Raw genomic sequence first — 26,363 nt, 5'->3', positions numbered from 1 at the left:
AAATTGAGCTGCTCTTTTATAAAACTCTGAGGGAATTTAAACTCTGAAGTGGGTGAAGGTATTAACAAGGGTCTTAAAAAACTGAGAAAGTAAAGCGGTTGCTAAGTAATTAGGTTGCTAACTATACTTGCTAAGGGAATTAAAAGATTCATAAAATTACAATAATTGAGTCTAAATGAAAGAAAAGCATTAATTATTATTTCATGCAGTGTCATCCAGAGTTTAGTCTCGGAGAGAGGGCATGGTTAGAGCAGTTTGATTAGGTGACCTGACACGAATGCTCATCACAAGTATGTATTTTATGAGCAGCGGTTGAATCTCAAATCGCCTTTCTCCATGAGAGCGGGTCATCAGTTTTATGAAGAAAAAAGCAGCCGTAAATCAGACTAATGAAGCTTCATAGTGTGGAGGAGAAAATAGGCAGTATAGGTAAACACTAAGTCAAGCCAAAACTTGGGGCATTTTTCCAAATATTTTTTTTTCTTCACTAACTAATTGGCAATATCAAACTAAGGCTATGTAAAAGTTTTTTTCTAAAGCTTTTGCTTTTTAAAGGAAAAGTATGATAGAACATTAGTGAATAATCCAACAGTTCTTTATGATTTAGCTTGCCTAGTTCTTTCTCTACAACCTGACTCTTCACCTTGCCTGGCAAGGGCCCCTGGGCAATGGGGCTCAGAATTCACAGGTTCTAGAAACAGCTGAGTTGATGACTTAGTCTTTCTTTGTGGTACAACATTCATTCATTCATTCAACATATTTTTAGCTACTATTATGTGCTGTTCTATGTATGGTGCTTGCAGAACTCATATTCTAGTGGGGAAATAAACAAAGGCATAATAATAACATGTAACAATAAAAGTGCTAAGAAAATAAAGAACATAGAGGTAGAAGGAAAGGATGCTTTTTACATAGCAATGCCAGAAAGGCCTTTCTAGTTTAAAGTGATTTACGAGATAGAGCCCAAATGATGTGATGGAAAGAGCCAAGTGACAATCTAGAAGAACATTCCAGGTATAGGTAGCCTGGTACACTGACCCTGGGACAAACATGAATGGCGGGAGTGTAGGAGCTAATATAGAGACGGTTAGTGGGGCAGGATGGGCTTGACTCATCATTGTGGGGGACACTGTGGCCCATGGAAAGAGCTTCAGTACTACCTTGAGGGAAACAGGAAGCCACTGGTGGGTTCTGACCCACACGGAACAGGATTTACTTACAGGACTATTCAGAACAGTTGTCTAACTCATAGCGAACTGGCATAAATAAAAGTAAAACTTGCTCTTTATAAAGCATTCACAGATCACAGTAAGGATTCTCAAAACTTAACACCTTTAGGAATGTTGTAATGAACAGTACATAATTGGGAAAGAGATTTGGGAACTGTGTTCTCAAAACTTGTCTCATTTTATCTCCTTGGGCCAAAAGTAAAGTGCACCAAAAGACTAGAAATATATACCTTATAGTTAATGAGAAAAATTAAATTACAGTTACCTCTGGATGGTTCCTAACCAGCATCATCTAAGCATAACAATGTAAGGAATCTCTTGAAAAACCAGCACACTATATTAAAGAAGGGTCTCGTCAAATAATATTGGGAACAAAATAAACACAGATTTGAATGAATGACTTAAATCATTGATCTTTTGAAGAAATAACTATCATTAAATTATTAATATTATAAGTAGCCATATAATAACAGCTCAAAATTTTTATAACCTAAAACATTTAATCAATTGAAAATTCTAAGGGAATCTTTCACAGAGATCTGTTTGCTTTTGATCAAGCCACAAAAGAAACTAAACTCAACGTAAAAGGATTATCCCCACCTCTCTTTCAACGTGTACGCAATTACACTGCAGATAGGAAAGCAGAGAAAATGTACATTTATTAAGTATCTACTCTGTGCAAGTTCCTACTGAGTATTTCTTCGTCACAATAAGCTGCTGACTCAGCATTATAAAGCATTGGTTTCAAAGCAAGTAAGAAGTAGACAGGATTGAATCCCAAATGATTCAGGCTCCAAAGTGGTACTCTTGCTAATACACTGCTCCACCAACCTAAATATCCTTTGTTGGTCTTAACAGACCAAAAGGAAAACTTTGAGAATACCATCTGGTTGCCTCAGTAACACTCTATTTCTGATCATTTCACAAAATCGACTATTCAATATGCCTAAGAGCAAAAACGACTTCTGATATTCAAACTATGCAGGCGCTAATTTGAGCATCTACTCTAACAATGAAAATTATACACAAGACTCAAACACAGATGGAAAGCCATCTTTATTTACTGCACATTAAAGCTGTAGAATCAGAAAGTACAATAAGAACAGAAATTTACTCAAAATCAAATCCTCAAAAGAAAACAATACACCTGTGTTTATTGGGAACCCACTCCGGTATTCTTGCCTGGAGAATCCTGTGGATGGAGGAGCCTGGTGGGCTGCTGTCCACAGGGTCGCACAGAGTCGGACAGGACTGAAGCGACTTAGCATGCATGCATGTTTATTACAAGTGCAAAGAAAGCTGATAACATTCATGTGATGGTCATCTGAGTTCATAATTGCACAGCAAGGGTGATGCTGGCTTAATTAAATGCTGGTGCCTGTACTGAAACAATAAAGGAAGTATATTGTTTAATTATTTGCCTTGTTCTCTAGATTATCAATATATTTTATCCCAGCTGTTTTTGCCTTGCCACTAAAATCTCTTGTCATTATGACTTTTGGGTAGTCTGGATGTTAAAACAAATGTTAATGTTTTTTAAATGTGTCATAAATGAAAAACTTTTTAATACATTATAACTCATACAGTTTTGTATATTTTATATATTTGGGATTTAATAAATGTGCTAATTATCATTTGTATTTCTGTGATATCAGTTGTGACATGATCTCTTTCATTTTTTATTTGAGTCCTCTCTTTTTCCTTTGTGAATTTAGCTAACTATAGGCATGTCAATTTTTTTTTTATCTCTTCAGAAAATCAGCTCTTGGCCTCATTGATTTTCTCGATTGTATTTTTATTCTCTATTCCATTTATTTCTGTTCTAATTTTTATTTGCTTCCTTCTACTAACTTCAACTTCATTCATTTTTCTTTTTCTAGTTTGTTAAGGCAGAAAGTCAGGTTATTTATTTAAGCCTCTTCTTGTTTCTTAAGGCAAGCACCTATCACTATGAACTCCCTTCCTGGAACTGCTTTTGTTGCATCCCGCAAGTTTTGGTATGTTATATTTCCAGTTTCATTTGTCTCAAGGTACTTTTTAATTTCTTTTTTTATTTTTTCTTTCATCCATTGATTACTCAGCAGCATGCTGTTTAATCTCAACATCTATGAATTTTCCAGTTTTCTTTGTGTAATTAATTTCAAGTTTCATACCACTGTGGTCAGAAAAATATGCCTGATATAATTTCAACCCTTTTAATTCATTAAGACTTGTTTCATGGCCTAAAATACAATCTATTCTAGAAAATGTTCCATTTACACTTGAGAAGAATATATTCTATTGCTTTAAGAGGGAATATTCTATATATATCTCTTAAATTCATCTGGCTCATTTGTCATTTAAGGCTAATGTTTCCTTATTTTCTGTCTGGATGAGCTATCCATTGATGTAGTGGGGCATTAAAATTCCCTACTATTATTGTATTACTGATTACTTCTCCCTTTAGGTATGTTAATATTTTCTTAATGTATTTAGCTTTATATATATTAGGTGCATAAATATTTACAAATGTTACATCCTCTTTTTGGACTGACCACTTTATTATATAAAAGTCATCTTTGTCTCTTTTGACATTGTTTAAGGAGTATTTTGTCTGATTAGTATAGCTACCTCAGCTTTCGATTTCCATTTGCATGGGATATCTTTTTCCATCCCTTCACTTTCAGTTTGTGTGTGTATTTATATCTAAAGTGAGTGAACTCTAGGTAGTATTTAGATGGATCCTGTTTTCAAACTATATTATAAAGCTATAGTAATTAAAACAGTATGGTATTCACACAAAATAGACATATAGATCAATGGAACAGAATGTTGTTATTGTTTAGTTGCTAAGTCATGTCTACCTCTTTTGTTACCACATGGACTACAGCCTGCCAGATTCCTCTGTCCGTGGGATTTCCCAAGCAAGAATACTGGAGTGGTTGCCATTGCCTTCTCCAAGGGATCTTTCAAACCCAGGGATCGCACCTGCATTTCCTGCATTAGCAGGCAGATTCTCCACCACTAAGCCACCAGGGAAGCTCATGGAACAGAATAGCGAACCCCAAAATAAACCCACACATGTATGGTTAATCAATTTATTACAAAGGAGTCAAGAATATACACTGAGGAATGGATAGTCTCTTCAATATATAGTGTTGGCTACTTACAACAGCTAAGACATGGAAGCAACCTAATTGTCCATTGACAGAAGAATGGATAAAGAAGAAGGTCTTACTGTATAGCACAGGGAAATCTGCTCAATGTTATGTAGCAGCCTGGGTAGATGGAAAGTTTCGGGGAGAATGGATAAATGTATATTCATGGCTGAATCCCTTTGCTGTCCACTTGAAACTACAACAACACTGCTAATTAGTTATACTCCAATATAAAATAAGTTAAAAAAAAGAAGATGTGCTATGTATACACAATGGACTATTACTCAGTCATAAAAAAGAATGCAATAATGACATTTTAGAAACAGGGATGGACCAAGAGATTAGGTCCATACTAAGTGAAGCCAGAAGGTGAAAGACAAATATGATATGACATTGCTTATACATGAAATCTGAATGGAATTACTATTTGCAAATCAGACATCTGGTGAGGTATATATAATTTTATATCCAAAATGCATAAAGAGGTCATACAACTCAACAGGAAAAAAAGCATACAATCCTATTCAAAGTGGGCAGAAAATCTGTATAGATATTTTTCCAAAGAAGGTATACAGAAGGCCAACATCACTAATCATCAGGAAAATGCAAATCAAAACCACAATGAGCTAACATCTCACAACTGCTAGAAAGGCTATTACCAAAAAGACAAAATATATCAAGTGCTGGTGAGGATGGTTTGGTTGAAGTTTCCTGTGCAACTTTGATGGATCAGTCATTTAGCAGACTTCAGTCTCTTATCTTTTAAAATAAGGAGCCCATGTAGATTATGTAAATAATTTAAAACCATGGACTTCCAAGTTAAGACATGAAAAGAACTTAAATCTGCTTTACCTTGGAAAATAGTAAGAACATAATCAATTCCTAACCTTAGCAGGAATTAATCTATCTAGTAGTTAGCTAACAAAAGACATGGCTCAGAGAGTGGGGAAGAGGACAGTTGCATTCTGAGAAGGATGGGGAGAAGGGAAGGTAAGTCTCTAAGCATGAATCCTGGCTAGAATCAGATCCACACCCATCTGGCTGTCACCATCTCCTCCAGCACACTCTCTCCCCAGCCCCCAGACTGTTCCCTTAGGATCCCTGTAACCCTCTACAGAACCTATTACATGTGGCCTTGTAAGGTCTTCTATCTCCCTGCAGATGTAAAAATCCTCACGAACAGGGAACATATCCTATTCTTTCTATTTCCTCTAACATCTAGCACTAGGCCTCATGCAGAAAAGATGTTCAACAAAGGTAAGCTGTTTGAATAGAGTGATGAAAAATCTCCAGTGGAGACCTGTCAGCAAACAGGAGTTTGTCAAAGTATTTGAAGAAGAAAATGCTAAACAAAGCTAAACCCCAGCTAAGAAACAGACTTTCTTGCTTCACAATTTTGCTTGTGGTTTACAGGCACATTTTGAAAGTGAAATCGCTCAGTCGTGTCTGACTCTTTGCGATCATATGGACTGTAGCCTACCAGGCTCCTCCATCCATGGGATTTTCCAGGCAAGAGTACTGGAGTGGGTTCCCATTTCTTTCTCCAGGGGATCTTCCCAACCCAGAGATCGAACTCAGGTCTCCTGCATTGCAGGCAGACACTGTACCACATGAGCCACCATGGAACAGACCAGCCTAATTAGGAACGCAAAAGCAGATTTACATGCTGATACAGTCTTCCTTATTTCAATAATCAGCACTTAAATATATTCAATAGCTTTTTACAGAAATTCACATTTGTGTGGGACACAGAAAAATCAGATGGAAACAATTTTGAAGTCACTTTTGAACACATCCTCTTTCATCCTGACAGCATTCAGTGGTGTCTTACCTGCTCTCCTTTCTGTCCAGGTGAGCCTGCTTCTCCATGAGCAGAAATCAATTTTGTGTTAACACATATTCTGTCACACCTAACTAAATACATACAGTTTATAAATCAGCTGACAATAGCAAGACAAAGCTCTGCTCTCCTGGGAGCTGATACAGATCCCTGTGCAGGGAGTCTCTTCTCCCCCCACCAAAGGCTCACTACCCACCTCTTGCAAACACCTGCCAGCATCATCTCCTCCTGGAGACCTGCCATGGGCTGGGAAGCATGCTCTCCTCCACACCCCCTGCACCTTGTATAGCCTTTCTCACAGAGCTCACACTGTAGTACTGGTTGCTAGAGGAAATGTAAGGTTCCTCTAAATTTCTAACTCACCCTCCTCCCCACTCCTCCAGCCAGAACGGGAAGTAGTAGCAGGAAGCCCTGAGCCTGAGCATGCAAGAAGTAACAGCACCTCGGACCTCTAGGAGCTAGTAGCTAGTAGGTAGCTACTAGTAGTAGCTACTATACTCAGTACCCTTGAGTACTGGTATAGAGGGAAGCTGTCCAGAGGTCACTCAGCCTACTTCAAGGACAGGTCCCATAATGCCATCAACATCCACAAAAGACATTCATGTCCCTCGATGGACCCAGGCTTCCTGACCAGGAAAGGGCAAGTGAAACAAATTCTTTGGGCAATCACAGCCCTTCTGCATTCCCCATACAACTCACAGCAGAGGGGAAGTCTGGGTGGGTATTTGAAGTGGACAGGTGCAGTCTCCACAGCACAGAGATACACTGTGTGGAGCACCGCTGGATGTGTGTTGGAGGGCAGGCACTGTGACTTCCTCAGCTTGTGAACTCCCAAAAGTGAAAGTGAAGTGCTCAGTCGTGTCCGGCTCTCAGTGACCCCATGGACTGTCGCCTACCAGCCTCCTCCATCCATGGGATTTTCCAGGCAAGAGTCCTGGAGTGGCTGCCACTTTCTTCTCCAGAATTTCCATGACTGAAGCCTATTCCTGGCATGTGTTTCATCCTGTCGTACAGGTGGTTCCTCCCTTTATTTTCCTTTTCATTCTACTTCCCACCCAGGAAAGAAGGTCAGATGGCCTCAGAACTATCCAGAGTGAAATCCAGGGAATCCTAACCCCAAGCCTTTCTCTTTAATCCACCCAGGGACTGAGGGGCCCAGGCACCTGATTCAACGCGCACCAGAGGGCAAGCTGCGTTCTGCGCACAGGGCCACACTCACAGGCCGGGCTCACAGTGTGGAGTGGCCTTCCCGTGGGCACAGGTGAAGAGCATACCTTGAGTGGCACGCACTGGCACTGGTCTGTGAGTTCCTGCTTTGCTGGCAGAAATGCAGATATTCTGCTGGCATGAGCAGGTGCTGGTGATGCTGCGGGACCTCCAAAGCCAGGCTGCTCTGGGCACTGAAATCCAGAAAGAGGCTTTAGGATACAGAGTCAATTCCAAACACCATGACATTCCCAGCACTGACTCCCACCAAACTAGGCATGGTTGGGTTTACCTGCAAGAACTTGCTTCTAACAACCAAGGGTTCACACCAGCATGTGAAAGTCCATAATGACTTTGCCCTTTCACTAGCCGCCTACGTTTCTATTACAATGACAACACACTAGAATTGTATTAAAATGCCAGGTCTGGTGAGAAATTCTAAAGCTATTATATGTGACTTTATGACAAGTACAGCAACATCAAATATTTATAAGAACTGAATTGTTACAGTAAAATGTTTTACACAAATAACATTGGTATATCTGTTCTGGAAACAAATTTAGAAAAAAAGAATGTAATTCGAACTTTTAAAACATTGTTTACTTCAACAAGATGATGATAAAGACATGTAAAAGTAAAAAAATAAACTCTTTTATGCTCTAAGATGGTAAATAGTTACTCAAAATATGTATATCTTATTCCATTCCATCGTTCTATAAAGTTATTAAAATCTTCCCTGTAACAAAGTGATGACTTTTATCACTTCTCCAATGGGTTCATAAGGTGTGGGGTCACATGAAGTAAAATTTGGTTATAAAGCAACGAACTTTTTTTCTATCAAAAAATAAACCCAGATGGAGCATTTGAAGAAGATAAATGTTTCCTTTCCCCTCAACATCATTTACAAGAGTCCTTACCACAGTCTGTAACTCTGAATCTGCATTTTCATGAATTTACAATTTCATATCTCTGACTTTGCAGTTTATGGGGAAGGCTTCACACATTATTTTATATACTTCAAATTATATATGCCTGGGAAAATATTGTCAGGATACAAAATTAAAATATTGTTCGTGGTGATTTATTGTGGTGAGATCACAATTGATATTTATTTCCTTCTTTGAAGTTGGCTATATTTTCCAAATTTTACATAGTAAACATACATTGCTTTTCAAACCAAAAAAATTTGAAAAATTGGTAGTTCTAATGCTTTTGAGCACAGTAAACACTATAAGAAAAATACCTCCCAGAAAAACTGTGATTAGTTTCCTGTCTTTATCACTAGTTCTATCAAATTTACTGTCTGCAGATTTAATGATTAGCTATTTAGCTATTGACATTAAATTTCCAAGTCTATGAGTCTAAAAATTACATTAGAATGAAATACACAGGATTATCACTAAAACAGTCCATTAATCTCATATGATTTGATACAGTTTTCCAGCCAGGTCCTGCCCTGTGTCCCATGGGTTCAGTTAAGGTAATCAAGATGCAGTTGAAGCTCACAAATTTTGTTCTGGATAACCGATTCACTACTTTACATTGGGGACTTAAATGACTTTAAAAACACGTCTCCGGCTTCACTATAAAACTGCCCACACATTCCAAAAAGGGCCAACTGGGAACATAAGACGTACAAGTAGGGACCCCTTTCCTCATAAAACCTCTGGTTTTGATTTCAATTAATTAGCCCTTCAACATTTTAATAATCTCTTTCATTTATTTTCAGCAAATGTTGCTGATTTCCTCCTTTTCTCCTTATTTATTCTTCATTCTCTCTGTCTAGGTCTGTAGTCATGAAACCTGACTGCTTCACAAAAAGAAAATCTAATTAATAGCAGCAAGGAAATATATTTATAGATTATACTGAATAAATTTCACTTTTGAAATATGCTATAAAATATTAATAACAGAAAGGATGTCTGAGTTGAAATTACAGGACAAAATTAGATTTTTAAGCAAGTATATTAAAATTTCCTAAGTTCAAATATTAAAAAAATATATAGTTGATGCCGGAATGATGGCAGATGTACTGAATTAGCTTTCCAAAACATACATTTCCATTAAATGTAAATGCAGCATGTTCTATTTCCTGTTAAACATGAACAGAGTGGTGATGTCCCCCATAAATACTTGTGAGCAGGAAAAGAGGTCTTTTATTATTTTTTTCAAGCTTGGAGATGAATTCCTATCTTATTTCTACTCTTTAAAACTAAATCCTTTTAAAACATGATTTTCATAATGTGTGGGGTCATGTGACTGCTTTTAATTTCAAATTTAATTCCAAATCATACCACTGAATGCATCGCCTATTTCCTTAAACAGTTTTCTTATAATTCAGGCTGTAGTGACTGTTGGTAAAGAATAAAATATTTACATACATCAAAACATCATTACATGAAAAATCAGAAAGAGAAAGTAAGGAATCAATACCATTCACCATTGCAACAAAAAGAATAAAATATCTAGAATTAACCTACCTAAGGAGAAAAAGACCTGTATACAGAAAACTATAAGACACTGATGAAAGAAATCAAAGATGATATTAACATTTGGAGAGATATTCTATGTTCCTGGGTAGGAAGAATCAATATTGTGAAAATGACTGTACTACCAAATGCAATATACATATTCAATGCAATCCCTATCAAATTACCACTGGTATTTTTCACAGAACTAGAACAAAAATATTCATAGTTCATATGGAAACACAAAAGACCCCAAATAGCCAAAGCAGTCTTGAGAAATAAGAATGGAGCTGGAGGAATCAACCTTCCTGACTTCAGATTATACTACAAAGCTACAGTCATGAAGACAGTGTGGTACTGGCACAGAAACAGAAATATAGACCAATGGAACAAGATAGAAAGCCCATAAATAAACCCATACACTTATGGGTACATTATTTTTGACAAATAGAGCAAGAATATGCAATGGGGCAAAGACACCCTCTTTAATAAGTAGTGCTGGGAAAACTGGGCAGCTACATAGAAAAGAATGAAATTAGATCACTACTTAACACCATACACAAAGAGAAACTCAAAATAGATTATAAAGACCTAAATGTAGGACCAGAAACTATTAAACTCATAGAGGATAACATAGGCAGAACACTAGATAACATAATTCAAAGCAAGATCTTCTATGACTCACCTCCTAGAGTAGTGAAAATAAAAACAAAAATAAACAAGTGGGACCTAATTAAACTTAAAAGCTTTTGCACAGCAAAGGAAACTACACATAAGGTGAAAAGACAATCCTCAGAATGGGAGAAAATAATAGCAAATGAAACAACTGATAAAGAATTAATTTCCACAATATACAAGCAGCTCAGACAACTCAATACCAGAAAAGCAAACAACCCAATCAAAAAGCGGTAAAGGGACCTGAAGAGATGTTTCTCCAAAGAAAATATACAGATGGCTAACAAGAACATGAAAAGATGCTCACCATCACTCAATATCAGGGAAATGCAAATCAAAACTACAACGAGATATCACCTCACACTAGTCAGAACGGCCATCATCAAAAAGTCTACAAACAATAAACGCTGGAGAGGATGTGGAGAAAAGGGAACACACTTGCATTGCTGGTGGGAATGTAAACTGATACAGCCACTATGAAAGATGGTATGGAGACTCCTTACAAAACTAGGAATAAAACCACCATATGACCCAGCAATCCCACTCCTAGGAAATAAACACTGAAAAAGACACAGGTGCCCTGATGCTCACTGCAGCACTATTTACAATAGCTAGAACATGGAAGCAACCTAGATGTCCATCAACAGATGAATGGATAAAGAAGCTGTGGTGCTTTAGTATTCAGTGAAATACGACTCAGCCATTAAAAGGAACACATTTGAACCTGTTCTAATGAGGTGGACGAACCTAGTGCCTATTATACAGAGTGAAGTAAGTCAGAAAGAGAAATATAAATATAATATACTGACACATATATATGAAATCTGAAGAGATGGCACTGATGAATTCATGTTTAGGGCAGCAATGGAGAAACAGGCAGAGAACAGACTTATGGACATGGTGGGAGGAGAGGAGGGAGAAGGGGAAATGTATAGAGAGTAACATAGAAATTTACAATACTACATGTAAAATAGATAGCCAATGGGAATTGGCTGTGTGACTCAGGGAACTCAAATGGGGCTCTGCAACAGGCTGAAGGGTGGAATGGGGAGGGAGATGGGAGGGAGGTCTGGGAGGGAGGGGACATGGGTATACCTATGGCTGATTCTTGTTGATGTATGACAGAAAACTACAAAATTCTGTAAATCGATTATCCTTCAATTAAAAAAAATTTAAAAGAAAATGAACCAATAATAGAAAAACATTATATTACTTTTCAATCAAGGAAAATTATTAGTTTTAAGAGCCCTCACATAAAAGCTTAACTAATGAAAGAAACTTTTTTGAAGAAGTCACATCTTCAATATTTAAATGTGTGGCTCCAGGAAGTCTAGGTATTTCAAGTCTGTAGATTGGCATTCTAAATTATCTTTTCAGATATTTATAGAAAGATATTTGGCTGGCTTTCATTGCAATGAGAGCCATGAACTAGATTAGAGATACAATTTAATAAGCCAAGTTACATAAGCAAAATATACAATTTTTAGAGATTTAGCTATGCTTTGAGTCAGTTGGTCACATTATTACTCTACTACCCAAAGTGAGTGATAAAAGTTTAAAATATTTTTGATTACTAAATTATTAATAAAATCTTATTTTCAATGGTTAAAGTGTAAAACTTCTGGGAAATCTGACACAAAGAATAATATTTTCACATTTTGCTTTTACTTTTTATGTTCTTTCTGTTAAAGACTTTTTAGAATTAATCCATTTCAAACTACAGTCAAGAAGTCAAGAAACAATGTTTTGACCCCTTTTACAAACAAAGCACTAGGAATCATAAAAGAAGCATACAAAAGTAATATCCCATCAATGAATTTAAAAGGTAGTTGAATAAATTAAAAACAAATACAACTATAATGATACAAGGTGCACAAGTGGCCATTGCAATAAGAGATACCTAAAGTACTGAATTGAGTATTTTTTGAATGAAAGGTTAGTACAACAAAGCAATAGTTTTAGAGTTAGGTGGAAGATATTAAGAATTAGAGGCTAAGTAACTGAATTTATAACGTTGTGAACAGACGGTGACCAAAGGCTTGGAGACAGAGATGAGTAGAGGGCAGGGAATGTGCCTTATTGAGGTTAGCTAGCCTTGTACCTTAGCACAATGCCCAAAAGATCAATGTTTTTGAATAACAGATGTTCAATGGAAGAATGTAAATGAATCTACAAAGCAGTGATTTGGAGACTTATTCTGGTTATCCTGGGGATGGGAAAGGCTGATGGCATGATAATACAACAGTCTAGGCACCAAGTAAAGGCAGAAATAGGAGCAGGGAAGATGCAGTGGAAAAAACCTCTCACAAAGGAAAACTGCCCAGAACGGGTGGCAGGCTAGGAGAGAGAAGTGATCACAGATGTCAAACCCCTACAACTGGAAAGTGATGATCCTTCCATCAGAACATGTCAGAACATAGTTTAGGAATAAAGGCACGGATGGATTCTCTTTTACTCATGTTGAGTCCAAAGTAAGACCATATCATTCCTGAAGTTCGGGATAAAACACTGGGATTAAAATGGTGGCAAGAAATGATGGGAAGGCCTCGAGAGGGGTCTCTGGCTTGGAACTGTTTGCTCAACTGGTTTCAACAGCACACATTCTGGGCTGCTCTACACGTGACTCTACAGCCCAGGCAACTGGCCTTCTATGGTCTTCACACACCAGAAAGTGAACTTACCTTAATGTCTGATATCTCGCAACATGTTTCTTGGGCTATGGAGTTCCAGTTACAGTAGATCTGAAGTTGGTGAAGTTCAATCTATTAAAAAATTAGTAATAAGACATATCATTAATGTTGTTTGAAAATCACATTTGGGCATTTGAGAATGATGTTAACTGGAAAGAAAAAAATAAGTTAATACGAATAAATCATTGGCAGATATTTTGGGTTTTATTTCATTTAGGAGTCATGATTTTATGGACCATTTCAGAAACAGCAACGGACCTAGTTATTGAGACAGATATATATGTAAAGAAAATCACATAAGAGCAATTGCAAATCTTTGCTCTTTGTTTCAAACCATGAAAAAAAAGTATTTAATTAGAGATAATGCAGTACAATAAAGTATGCTCACAAAATGAGGAATATTTCAAAGTAAAAAATTTCTGGAGAAAAAGTAAAGTAAAAGGTATGAGCTCATGATGGAAAAGGCTTTATCTGTAGTTCCAGACCTCCAACTTGAGGGACTAAAACAGATGCACACTTCCCAAGGTGGGGAAAAAAATGGTATTTAGTTTTATCTATTTTTCACGGACTCTGTTTAATACCTATGGATTTTATGTTATATGGCATACTCCTGGCCAAGACTCACAATCTTTTTGCAAAAATAATTGATTCTTCTCTTTGCTCAGCAAATTCACATTTGTTGGCATTTGGATATGAAATTAAAAGTAGTTTCAGGGAAGTACAATCATTCCTGTAAAGGCAAGGTCAAATAACCACATCAGAGAAAGCAAATGGTACAGAATATTGACAAAATTTCAATATGACAGATTGGCAGAGGCACTGTTTTAAATTAGTCTATGGTTGCAAATTTAATAATTTATTAATAACCATATGATGATTTGACATATAATATAGGCCATAAACAACCTCTTCCCCCTTGCCTTCTCTTCCCCCTCCCCATCTTTCTCTTTCTCTCTCTCCTCTTCTCTTCCCCCTCTTTCTCTATATCCTAATGTAACAGAGGTAGAGTATGTATTTCTTTGAGATCATCATTTTCTACAGTGAGACCCAACTGTAATAACATAACAGTTAATTCTATGATAACAGAAAGCAAATATCTGTGGTTAGCTCTGAATCTCTACCCCAACACCAAAAAAGCAAGAAAGGAGGAAAAAAGCTGTAACTATTCTCTACACTGAAATGAACAGAATCATTTCAGCTCATAGAAAGCATTAAGAATGCCAGACGTCTTTCGGATTCATGAGCAGCTTAAGATTTGCTGCCAATGCAAAATTCTGATGAAATGAAAAATGAAACGTAATGATTTCTTCTCTATAACCTTTTCCAAGGTTACTGAAGTAAGCTTTTATTTATAAAGTTTAAATACACTGTCTTACATAGTCTAATGAAACATCAGGCAGTAACATACCCATTATATAGAATGAAGAATGAGGAGACTCCCATTAACATTTTCCTTAACTAAAACTAATTTATCATCAACACTGTTACCTGAATGGTCAATAAACACTGAAATTCTATTATGTGTCATCCACTGTTCTAGGGCCTTCATATGAAGTATTTTACTTAACTGAAGATAAATGATCAATTTTTTATGAATTAGAACCTAATAAAGTACCTGTGACACTGAAACTACAATCAGCCTAGTTTAATTATGCTTTTTAATTCATTAGTTACTTGAGAATCTTTCATTGACAGTGCTTTAGAATAAGAATACACTGACTCTGTCACAAAGAATTTGTTTTAAAAAATACTTTTATCAGTTTTGTCACCTATTTCTCTACACAAAAGCACATGGGTAGTACACGTGCAATAAAATGCAATCACTAAAAGTTTTTTCAATAAATTACATTCTGAAAAAAATGAAACATTTTCACATTAACAACAGATCTTATAAATCACAGGGTTTGTATAGAGATGATAAAAATAGTTTACTTACAGTTTTAGTAGGATTTAGAATCTTTGAAAAATAAAATATATTTTACTTGCCTAACTTAAATAGTGAATATCTCTTGTAAAAACTCCATCATTGTGATAATGGCTTAATATTATTTTTAAGTGAACTAAGATTCCACATTAAACCATAAAACCATTGTAAAACTACAACATTCACAGTGTCTTTTTATCAGGACACACAACGATATCCTTTAGTCTCAGACTGTTCCCTTGAGTAAGAAGTTAATGAAACACAGGACACAACACTCAACCTCCAGAGCAGAGCTCTGAGCCAGAACCACTCTTGCAATAACTTGTTCCTCTCGCATTGCTGCCTCTCCTTCAAAGACTAGGCACTTATATCCTAGTCCTAAAGCTCTTTGGTTCCTGCAGTTCCCCACTTTGCCCTCACTAGCCATGCGGGAAATCAGATTCCACTCAACAGCAGTGCTCCAGCAAGAGCAACCATCACTCCCTACTACTGTCCTCAGAATTCCCTGAGGATCACTTCCTGTCTGTCTACGCTCCCCCCACTGCTGGAAGTCACAACTCAGGCTTAGCTGCTGAGACCCACTTCCCCTCTGACTTTGGAGAGATCTTTCTGAAAGGTCTGCCTAGGACTGTTGCCATTCAGCTCAGTTCAGTCGTTCAGTCGTGTCCGACTCTTTGCGACCCCATGAATCGCAGCACACCAGGCCTCCCTGTCCATCACAAACTCCCGCAGTCCACCCAAACCCATGTCCAACGAGTCAGTGATGCCATCCAACCATCTCTTCCTCTGTCGTCCCCTTCTCCTCCTGCCCTCAATCTTTCCCAGCATCAGGGTCTTTTCCAATGAGTCAGTTCTTCGCATCAGGTGGCCAAAGTATTGGAGTTTCAGCTTCAGCATCAGTCCTTCCAATGAACACCCAGGACTCATCTCCTTTAGGATGGACTGGTTGGGTCTCCTTGCAGTCCAAGGGACTCTCAAGGGTCTTCTCCAACACCACAGCTCAAAAGCATCAGTTCTTCGGCACTCAGCTTTCTTCACAGTCCAACTCTCACATCCATACTTGATCACTGGAAAAACCATAGCCTTGACTAGACTGACCATTGTTGACAAAGTAATGTCTCTGCTTTTTAACATGCTGTCTAGGTTGGTCATAGCTTTTCTTCCAAGGAGTAAGCATCTTTTAATTTCATGGCTGCAATCACCATCTGCAGTGATTTTGGAGCCCAGAAAGATAAAGTCAGCCACTGTTTCCACTGTTTTCCCATCTATTTGCCATGAAGTGATGGGACGGGATGCCGTGATCTTAGTTTTCTGAATGTTGGGTTTTAAGCCAACTTTTTCACTCTCCTTTTTCACTTTCATCAAGAGGCTTTTTAGTTCTTCTTCACTTTCTGCCATAAGGGTGGTGTTATCTGCATATCTGAGGTTATTGATATTTCTCCCAGCAATCCTGATTCCACCTTGTGCTTCTCCCAGCCCAGCGTTTCTCATGATGTACTCTGCATATAAGTTAAATAACCAGGGTGACAGTAAACAGCCTCGACGTACTCCTTTTCCTATTTGGAACGGGTCTGTTGTTCCATGTCCAGTTCTAACTATTGCTTCCTGACCCGCATATATGTTTCTCAAGAGGCAGGTCAGGTGGTCTGGTATTCCCATCTCCTTCAGAATTTTCCACAATTTACTGTGATCCACACAAAGGCTTTGGCATAGTCAATAAAGCAGAAATAGATGTTTTTCTGGAACTCTCTTGCTTTTTTGATGATCCAGCAGATTTGGCAATTAGATCTCTGGTTCCTCTGCCTTTTCTAAAACCAGCTTGAACATCTGGAAGTTCACGGTTCACATATTGCTGAAGCCTGACTTGGAGAATTTTGAGCATTACTTTACTAATGTGTGAGATGAGTGCAATTGTGGAGTAGTTTGAGCATTCTTTGGGATTGTCTTTCTTTGGGGTTGGAATGAAAGCTGATGTTTTCCAGTCCTGTGGCCACTGCTGAGTTTTCCAAATTTGCTGACATACTGAGCGCAGCACTTTCACAGCATCATCTTTCAGGATTTGAAATGCTCAAGTGGAATTCCATCCTCTACTAGCTTTGTTCGTAGTGATGCTTTCTAAGGCCCACTTGACTTCACATTCCAGGATGTCTGGCCCTAGGTGAGTGTGAGTGATCACACCATCATGATTATCTGGGTCATGAAGATCTTTAGTTCTTCTGTGTATTCTTGCCACCTTTTCTTTATATCTTCTGCTTCTGTTAGGTCCATACCTTTTCCGTCCTTTATTGAGCCTATCTTTAAATGAAATGTTCCCTTGGTATCTCTAATTTTCTTGAATTGATCTCTAGTCTTTCCCATTCTATTGTTTTCCTCTATTTCTTTGCATTGATCGCAGAGGAAGGCTTTCTTATCTCTCCTTGCTATTCTTTGGAACTCTGCATTCAATTGGGTATATCTTCCCTTTTCTCCTTTGCTTTTCACTTCTTTTCACAGCTATTTGTAAGGCCTCCTCAGAGAGCCATTTTGCTTGTCTGCATTTCTTTTTCTTAGAGATGGTCTTGATTACTTTCTCTTGTATAATGTCACGAACCTCCGTCCATAGTTGATCAGGCAATCTGTCTATCAGATCTGGTCCCTTAAATCTATCTCTCACTTCCACTGTATAGTCGGAAGGGTTTTGATTTAGGTCATACCTGAATGGTCTAGTGGTTTTCCCCACTTTCTTCAATTTGACTCTGAATTTGGCAATAAGGAGTTCATGATCTGAGCCACAGTCAGCTCTCGGTCTTGTTTTTGCTGACTGCGTAGAGCTTCTCCACCTTTGGCATAATCAATCTGATTTCGGTGTTGACCACAACAGTCAGTTAATACTGTGATTACTACTGGCAGCCACCATTCACTGACATTGGCTTATTCCATCTTTACTGATACAGACTTAGTCTTTAAGACCTTGAGAGAGGAGTAGTAGGCTTTGTTGTTCTTTTTGTTGCTTTTCAGTCTTTTACGCCAGGATTGAACAGCATGTGTTGTGCTGTGCTGTGCTAAGTCGCTCAGTCCTGTCTGACTCCTTGTGACTCCGTGCACTGTAGCCCGCCAGCTCCTCTGTCCATGGGAATTCTCCAGGCAAGAATACTGGAGTGGGTTGCCATGCCCTCCTCCAGGGAATCTTCCCAACCCTGGGATCAAATCCAGGTATCCTGCTTTGCAGGTGAATTCTTTACCATCTGAGCCACCAGGGAAGCCCACCGAATGGTATGTCGGGCCCTACATAAATAAATGAATATACAAAGAACTGACCGTACACTATGCATTATGGCAATACTCCATGAAATTATGAGTCTACCAATATTACTTTATAACTGAGGATACCGAGACTTCGAAAAAATAATAGGAACAAGATAAACTACCAGGTCATAAAAGCTAAGTGGATGAGCTATGATTTAAAACCCGATCTTTCTGATCCCCAAGCAAGCTCACTCTCTCTGATGCTAAGATGTCTTATCTCCAAAACTGGTCTCTGCTCTAGCCTATTTTAATAATCATCAGTGAACCCTAGTTAAGTCATTCTCACTGATTTGTTCATTGTCTCTGAGAGAAGACAGTTTAAAAATAATATTTTATTGGTGATATATATATGTAATATCCATCTATATATCTGTCATCTATCTCTGATGCCTTCCACAGGAACCTTTAAAAATAATATGCTAGCCAAACATGTACTTGCACAGAATCAAACTTTTGAAATAAAACCTAACTGTGAAGTGCTTTGTGTTAACAATTCCTATTGGTGGTCTGCACTCAGATTATTTGTATGGTTTTCCCATCATTCCACCCATAAGAACATGTGAAGTCATCAAATTTAGATATACCCCGCCTTTTAAAGATAGTGGCTGTGTTTCAATCCAACAGAACTCTGAAAAACTATTATAAACTAATGAAAAATAGTCTGCAATACAAACACTTGTGAATCTGAGGATGAATAAATAGCCTATTATTCTTGAATGAAAACTTCAGATAATCTGGAACCATTTAACTTCATCTTTCTCCAGTCTTTCTATTCAAAACATATGAACTTAGATCAAACTTATGTGTATGTATGCATTAGTCGCTCAGTCATGTTTGACTCTTTGCGACCCCATGGACCGTAGCCTACCAGGCTCCTCTGTCCATGGAATTCTCCAGACAAGAATACTGGAATGGGTTGCCATTCCCTTCTTCAGAGGATCTTCCCAACCCAGGGATCGAGTGCAGGTCTCCTGCATGGCAGGCAGATTCTTTACCATCTGAAGTACCTGGGAAGCCCAGATCAAGCTTAGTTTTCTATAATATTTTCAATTTTTACTAAAATTTAATTTTAATAACTTATTTTTAAGGCATTACCTAGTTCTTTCAAATTCACAGGCTAGAGATAAATAAGTTAAAACAGATAGAAAATAATATATGTGAAAATATGACTGGAAATACATAGCTATGCTTCACACATCTGATAGCAAATTAAGCAGTGCTGAGAAAGAAATATCTTACATAGCTGCTAAAGGCAAAAAGGTTTTAATAAGACATTTTCTTTAAATTTATAAATGTTACTAGTTCACAACTCACATCCACAGGTTTGCCATCTGAAGCTCGGGCAGCAATAACAGTCCTTCCACGGAAGTCCATGGTACTCTTTGCATCAGTAGGACGGCTTGCAACTAAGTTACAATCCACATAGAGTGAAATGGCCTGGGATTGTATACCAAAGCCAAGTTTATGCCACTGACGATCAAATAAAGAACGGAGTTCTTGATTTTTAAAAATGTAGTTCAACACATCTCCCTCGGCAGCTTGGAACATCAATTCCACCACCTTCCTTCCACCGTCAACTATTACAGAAAGCTGCAAAAATGCAAATGATCTTTAAATGTTTGAAATTAAGTTTTAAAAATTATTAAAGATACAAATAAAAACTCAAGTTGCATGTTAGTAGAACTGGGGCACTCAGTAAAATGTTCTAAATGACATTTGTGTCCATCAGATTTCTTAACATAAAAGAACAGTAAACATCCAGCTATAAAAAGTATTTAAATATGTGGTATTTGGAGAGTGTAGTATGCTCCTTTTGTGAAAGGACATCTTGGAGTATATATGCATGTGTGTGTGTGTGTGTGTGTGTGTATAAAAAACTCTGTATAAGTAATTCAAGAATTAATGTCACTAATTCAAAAAGAATAAGAGATGATCACTTCCCTTAGCATGGAAACTGAGATCAACCTCTTTAACCTTTGATGATTTGCATGGTGCAGAGAAAATACATTTTCAGAGAGTGCATATTCTTCCTATTCAAGTCATATTTCCATCATAAAATTGTGACTATAATAACAGATATAAAAGATCATTAAAATGAAAAACATTTTTTAAATTAAAAATAATTTATTTATTTATTTTAATTGGAGGCTAATTACTTTACTATATTGTGGTGGTTTTTGCCATACACTGACATGAATCTGCCACGGGTGTACATGTGTTCCCCATCTTGAACCCCCCTCCGACTTCCCTCCCCATCCCATCCCTCCGGGTCATCCCAGTGCACCAGTCCTGAGCATCTTGTCTCATGCATCGAGCCTGGGCTGGTGATCTGTTTCACTTATGGTAATAAAAACATTTTGATGGATATGTACAAAAATAAACACAGATAGACGATGCCCATCAGTAACTGTGATGTTCACCTTCACTCCCTGGAGTACCTGCTCCCTTCCTTTCTGATCAACCTCTCTCACAAATATTCCTAGATCCCTGCTCTCCTCATGGCCATCTGGGGGAGCTGTCTTTTCCACACTCCCACAGTTTTTACCCAACTCCAAACTGTCTTTGGCCACCATTACCCTGCGATCATGCTCCAGTGTGGCATCCCCAGACCTTAGGCTCCCTGAATCAAGCTTTGCCAATTTCTTATTTTGTCACCAACTAGCATCTAGCATGTGTTCAATTATTTTCTATTGATGGAATCAATATTTATATCTCATTCCCTAATTCATTAGGGATTTCAGATGAAACAATTAACAGCTTTTAAATATATAATAGGAGATATCAGAAATGATAGGAGATGAAGATGTTGTTAGTGAGATACACTTGGTGTCAATGAAGCAGTTATAAAGGAAGGGCAGCCAGTTTGAGTGTCTTCAGACAAAACAGGAATCCAGAAAAAACAAAACAAAACAAAACTCAATCTTGTCTCACCCACCAGGCTCTCCAATTACGTATCTCAGTGAGAGCCCCCTAACTCTAAGAATACTTGCATTTCCTGTGGATGATTCCTCTAAAAGAATATTCCTATATGAGGTCTGCTCCCAAATTTATGCCCACAGTTTCGAGAGGCAACACTCATCAGCATACCTCTCTGGTTCCGTCCTTACCTGTGGCATATTACGCTGGTTTAAAACCTGCCACAGGAACCACCGTTCCTTCTTCGCGCTCCTTCGCACCCGAAACACGGCAGCTATGGCAAACTCCTCAGGAAGGCCTTTGGGAAATATCTTACTGTGGGAGGAAAACAAAGAACCATTGTGCGGAAACTGAAGGAGGCAAGAACAGAGTATGTCAGTATGAAGGTTTCTGCAACTCAGTATCTCAGCTGTACTTTCTCAATGAATTTATAACTCATTACAGATATCTACCTAATGAATATGGAAGCAGTCACACCTACAGTTACCTATGGAATTTTTATCCTGTTCTTTCCCGTTTTATAAATTTCCTGATAAGTGTTGCTAAAGCTTGAGGTGTGTAAAAGCAAGCAACTTTCAGACTATTGTACTATGGGGTGATATTCCTTTACTCAACAAGATATTCCCATAGAGTCTTAGAATTCACTGCAGTCTTGCAAACAGTAGACACTTATAAAGAAAATAAATAATACCTCCTGGTTTTATTAGTAGAGAGAAGTACAGGACATTTTAAAGAGCACTATTAACAATTACATGTATATTATTCCAAAGAAGTTTTATCATGTTAAACTCTTGCAAAATAAACTCCTAATTCTGATTTCCTAGTAGGTATCAATTTAAGACTGAAATTAAATATCATAAAGGCATTTTAGCTCTTTTTTTCATTCTTACAGAAAATAAAAATATGCAAATTCTTCCTAGGTAGCAGAGAGAAGCCTAAAGTCAGTCCAAGTATGCTTTTGCCTCAATCTTGTTTCAAAATACTGGTCTACTGGATCTATGAAGAAACTTCAGGGAAAAAATTCACAGTGAACACACATCATATTTAAACTTTCATTTGAAAACATGGAGAAATACATTCCTTCATGTTGACTTTTAAACTTATCCACATTGTATATAAACACTCTGCAAGGCAGGAATCTTGCTTTCCTTTTAAAAAATCATGAGTAGCAGATACAAATTCTCTTGAGGCTAACACAGCCAGAGGTTGTTTATATAAATAAAATATCATATATTGAGATAGGAACTACTAACTGGGACTTCACTGGTGGCTCAGACAGTAAAGAATGTGCCTTCGGTGCAGGAGACCTAGGTTTGATCCCTGAGTCAGGAAGATCCTCTGGAGAACGGAATGTCAACCCACTCCAGTATTGTTGCCTGGAGAATTCCATGGACAGAAGACCCTGGCGGGCTATGGTTCATGGGGTTGCAAAGAGTCAGACACTGGGAATATCACACCAAGCTCCACTGAAACTGACAACCAAATTCATGGAAAATTCTGAAACTTTGGTTTTACACTTTGTGTTAGACACAAAGTCACATGTAGTAAGGAAATCAGGAAAAAATATGAAAAAGCTATGCTAGCTTAAAGTTCTTACCTGGTTAAATACATGTACACACACATATTATGCATATATGTATATGTTCATACATGTACACAAGCATACCTCAAGAATATTGCAGGTTTAGTTCCAGATTACTGGAATGAAGTGAATATCACAGTAAAGTGAGTCACACAAATTTTCTGGTTGCCTATTGTATGTAAAAGTTGTATTTACACAATACTGTACTCTATTATATCTATATCTGGCATTATATCTAAAACGTACATAAAATGTTATTGCTAAGAAAAAATGCTAGCCATCATCCGACAACACACATATGTCACAAACCTTCAATATGGAAAAAAAGAAAAATCAGCAATATCTATGAAGCGCAGCAAAGTGAAGCACAATGAAAGGAGGTTAGTCTGTATATAGGCAGATACAGATATAAACTCTAGTTTTACCTTCTTCACTAATCTGCTTACCCCCAGCCTGGAGGCTATCGGGCTCTCTTGTCTGGCTGGATGATGAATGAAGAAGTAACTCAGGGTCTCATTTTTATCGCGCGCGCGCACACACACGTGCACGCACGCACGCACGCACACAAACACACACACACACACACCCTTTCCAGCCTCCACAGAGGCGCTCTGACTTCTCCCTGGGTTGAGCCTCTCCCGGTGCACATACGCACACACACGCACGTGCACACACACCCTTTCCAGCCTCCACAGAGGCGCACTGATTTCTCCCTGGGTTGAGCCCCTCCTGGTGCCTGGGGAAGCACCCCGGCCCATGTGCCAACAGCGCCCACCTAGCAATTTCCTCCTCTCAGTGCTTGTGACTCCACGGCTTCCTGTCTTCCGAGAATGTATCATCTCTTCCTCTGTTGCTTCATCTCCCATTCTACAGCCATTTTTGTACTTCAGATGTTAAAACTCCATTTATGTCTCCCACCTCTCCCTCACCAATACCCGTCTTATCTTGGTTTACAAATATATGCATATCTTCACCCTCTTCCCTGCTGTAAAACAGACAAAGCTCTCTCCATCCTCACTACAGCATTATATTAATATTACCTGTATATATCCGTCAAACCTCTTAGAGTATTGGGAACACCTACACTGTCAAAGGCCTCAGCTGTCAGTCTCCCTGCGTTCTGGAAGCATCGCTCTCTGCTCTCGCGAGGATGCTCAGCCCACTCCTTCCCGCGACGACCATCACGTGATACAGCCTCACCCAATCAGCCGGTTGCTTTTTCCAGCCAAGTAAAAGAACTCTCCTCAGCGGATTTTCCAGTGGCAGCGACCTTCTGAGGCGAGCTCCAGACGAGCTGGGAGCTGCTGCAGCCACCGATGGCAAAGACAGACCAGCCTGTTCATTCAACTGCCGTATGACCCAGCAGTCCCACTGCTGGGTATACACACTGAGGAAACCAGAACTGAAAGAGACACGTGTACCTTTGTTCATTGTAGCACTGTTTATAATAGCCAGGACATGGAAGCGACCTAGATGGCCATTGCAGACGAATGGATAAGAAAGCTGTGGTACATATACACAATGGAATATTCAGTTCAGTTCAGTTCAGTTCAGTCATTAAGTCGTGTCTGACTCTTTGAGACCCCATGAATCACAGCGCGCCAGGCCTCCCTGTCCATCACAAACTCCCGGAGTTTACTGAAACTCATGCCCATCGAGTTGGTGATGCCATCCAGCCATCTCATCCTCTGTCGTCCTCTTCTCCTCCTGCCCCCAATCCCTCCCAGCATCAGGGTCTTTTCCAATGAATCAACTCTTCGCATGAGGTGGCCAAAGTATTGGAGTTTCAGCTTCAGAATCAGTCCTTCCAATGAACACTCAGGACTTATCTCCTTCAGGATGAACTGGTTGGATCTCCTTGCAGTCTGAGGGACTCTCAAGAGTCTTCTCCAACACCACAGTTCAAAAGCAACAATTCTTCAGCACTCAGCTTTCTTCACAGTCCAACTCTCACATCCATACATGACCACTGGAAAAAACCATAGCCTTGACCAGACGGACCTTTGTTGGCAAAGTAATGTCTCTGCTTTTTAATGTGCTATCTAGGTTGGCCATAACTTTCCTTCCAAGGAGTAAGAGTCTTTTAATTTCATGGCTGCAGTCACCATCTGCAGTGATTTTGGAATATTACTCAGCTATTAAAAAGAATGCATTTGAATCAGTTCTAATGAGGTGGATGAAACTGGAGCCGATTACACAGAGTGAAGTAAGTCAGAAAGAAAAACACCAATACAATATATTAACACATATATATGGAATTTATGATGACCCTATATGTGAGATAGCAAAAGAGACACAGATGTAAAAAACAGACTTTTGGACTCTGTGGGAGAAGGTGAGGATGGGATGATTTGAGAGAGTAGCATTGAAATGTGAAGTAGATCACTGGTCCAGGTTCAATGCATGAGACAGGGCACTCAGGGCTGGTGCACTGGGATGACCCAGAGGGATGGGATGGGTAGGGAGGTGGGAGGGGTGTTCAGGATGGGGGACACATGTACAACCATGACTGATTCATGTCAATGTATGGCAAAAACCACCACAGTATTGTAAAGTAATTAGCCTCCAATTAAAATAAATTAATTAATTAAAAAAGAAGTTAATATAAGAACCAGATGCACTTATCTCCAAATGGAATTTCCACCCATAATGAATAACTCTGGGACTTGTACTGTTCACAGAACCCATCAGAAATGTCTCCTTTGAAATTCTAAAAGTATCCCTGCTGTGAAAGCTTGCCAGATTTTTGTTTGTTCGTTTTGTTATGTTTTGTCTCTGCTTTTAATTGGAAAACAATGAAATAATGAAAAGATAACCCCCTTTTAAACTTTATTAAGTCCTCCTCACCCAGACATTGGCAAGCTGGTCATTTTGGAGCATGTGGAATATTGAAGCACCATCTGTCACTCCACACTCACACTAAAAAGATGACCTCCTTCTCTTTCGGTTTCCACCATTCCTGTGCCTAAATCTCGTCCAATGAGAAAACTGACAACCCCGGGCACTCTGGATGCGCACCCCTGCATCAAGTGTCCGCGTCCTGAGCGCCTTTGAGCCACTTGAGGAACAGTTGTCAGGCGGGATCTGACAAAGATTTTAGGCCAAATCCTGGCCTTGGGAAGGGTTTTCTGGGTAACTCTTTAAGAAGGCGAGTTGATCATATCTCGGTGGGACCTCCAAAAAAAAAAAAAAAAATAATAATAATAAAATTTTAAAAAAAGAAAGAAAAAAAAAAGGCGAGTTGAAAATGCTGTGGGCGAGGCCATAGTCACCATCACCTGGATGGAGGAGAGGTCAAGTGACCCACCAGACAGCACAGTGGCTGCAGTGAACTGAATACTGCAGGAAGATTGTCAAGTGGCTGCTGAAGGCCGGGCGGAAGGCCCGGCTGACATATCCTGAGAAGGCCCT

General features: G+C 38.6%; 1 protein-coding gene across 1 annotated transcript in view; it reads right to left on the bottom strand.

Moving 5' to 3' along the window:
• The window catches only part of COL19A1 (collagen type XIX alpha 1 chain), a 413,337-nt gene that overhangs the window by 332,135 nt on the left and 54,839 nt on the right, over positions 1-26,363 (bottom strand). The window contains exons 5-8 of the mRNA XM_061131525.1: positions 21,562-21,685; positions 19,769-20,044; positions 13,237-13,317; positions 7,481-7,606 (exon numbers count right to left, since the gene is read on the bottom strand). Of these exons, the coding sequence (XP_060987508.1) occupies positions 7,481-7,606; positions 13,237-13,317; positions 19,769-20,044; positions 21,562-21,685 (607 nt within the window). The remainder of the gene's footprint in view (positions 1-7,480; positions 7,607-13,236; positions 13,318-19,768; positions 20,045-21,561; positions 21,686-26,363) is intronic.

Source organism: Dama dama, chromosome 28 (genome assembly GCF_033118175.1).
Source record: "Dama dama isolate Ldn47 chromosome 28, ASM3311817v1, whole genome shotgun sequence".
Lineage (NCBI taxonomy): Eukaryota > Metazoa > Chordata > Mammalia > Artiodactyla > Cervidae > Dama > Dama dama.
Note: the sequence above shows the minus strand (reverse complement) of the source record. Positions and strands in the feature narration are given on the sequence as shown.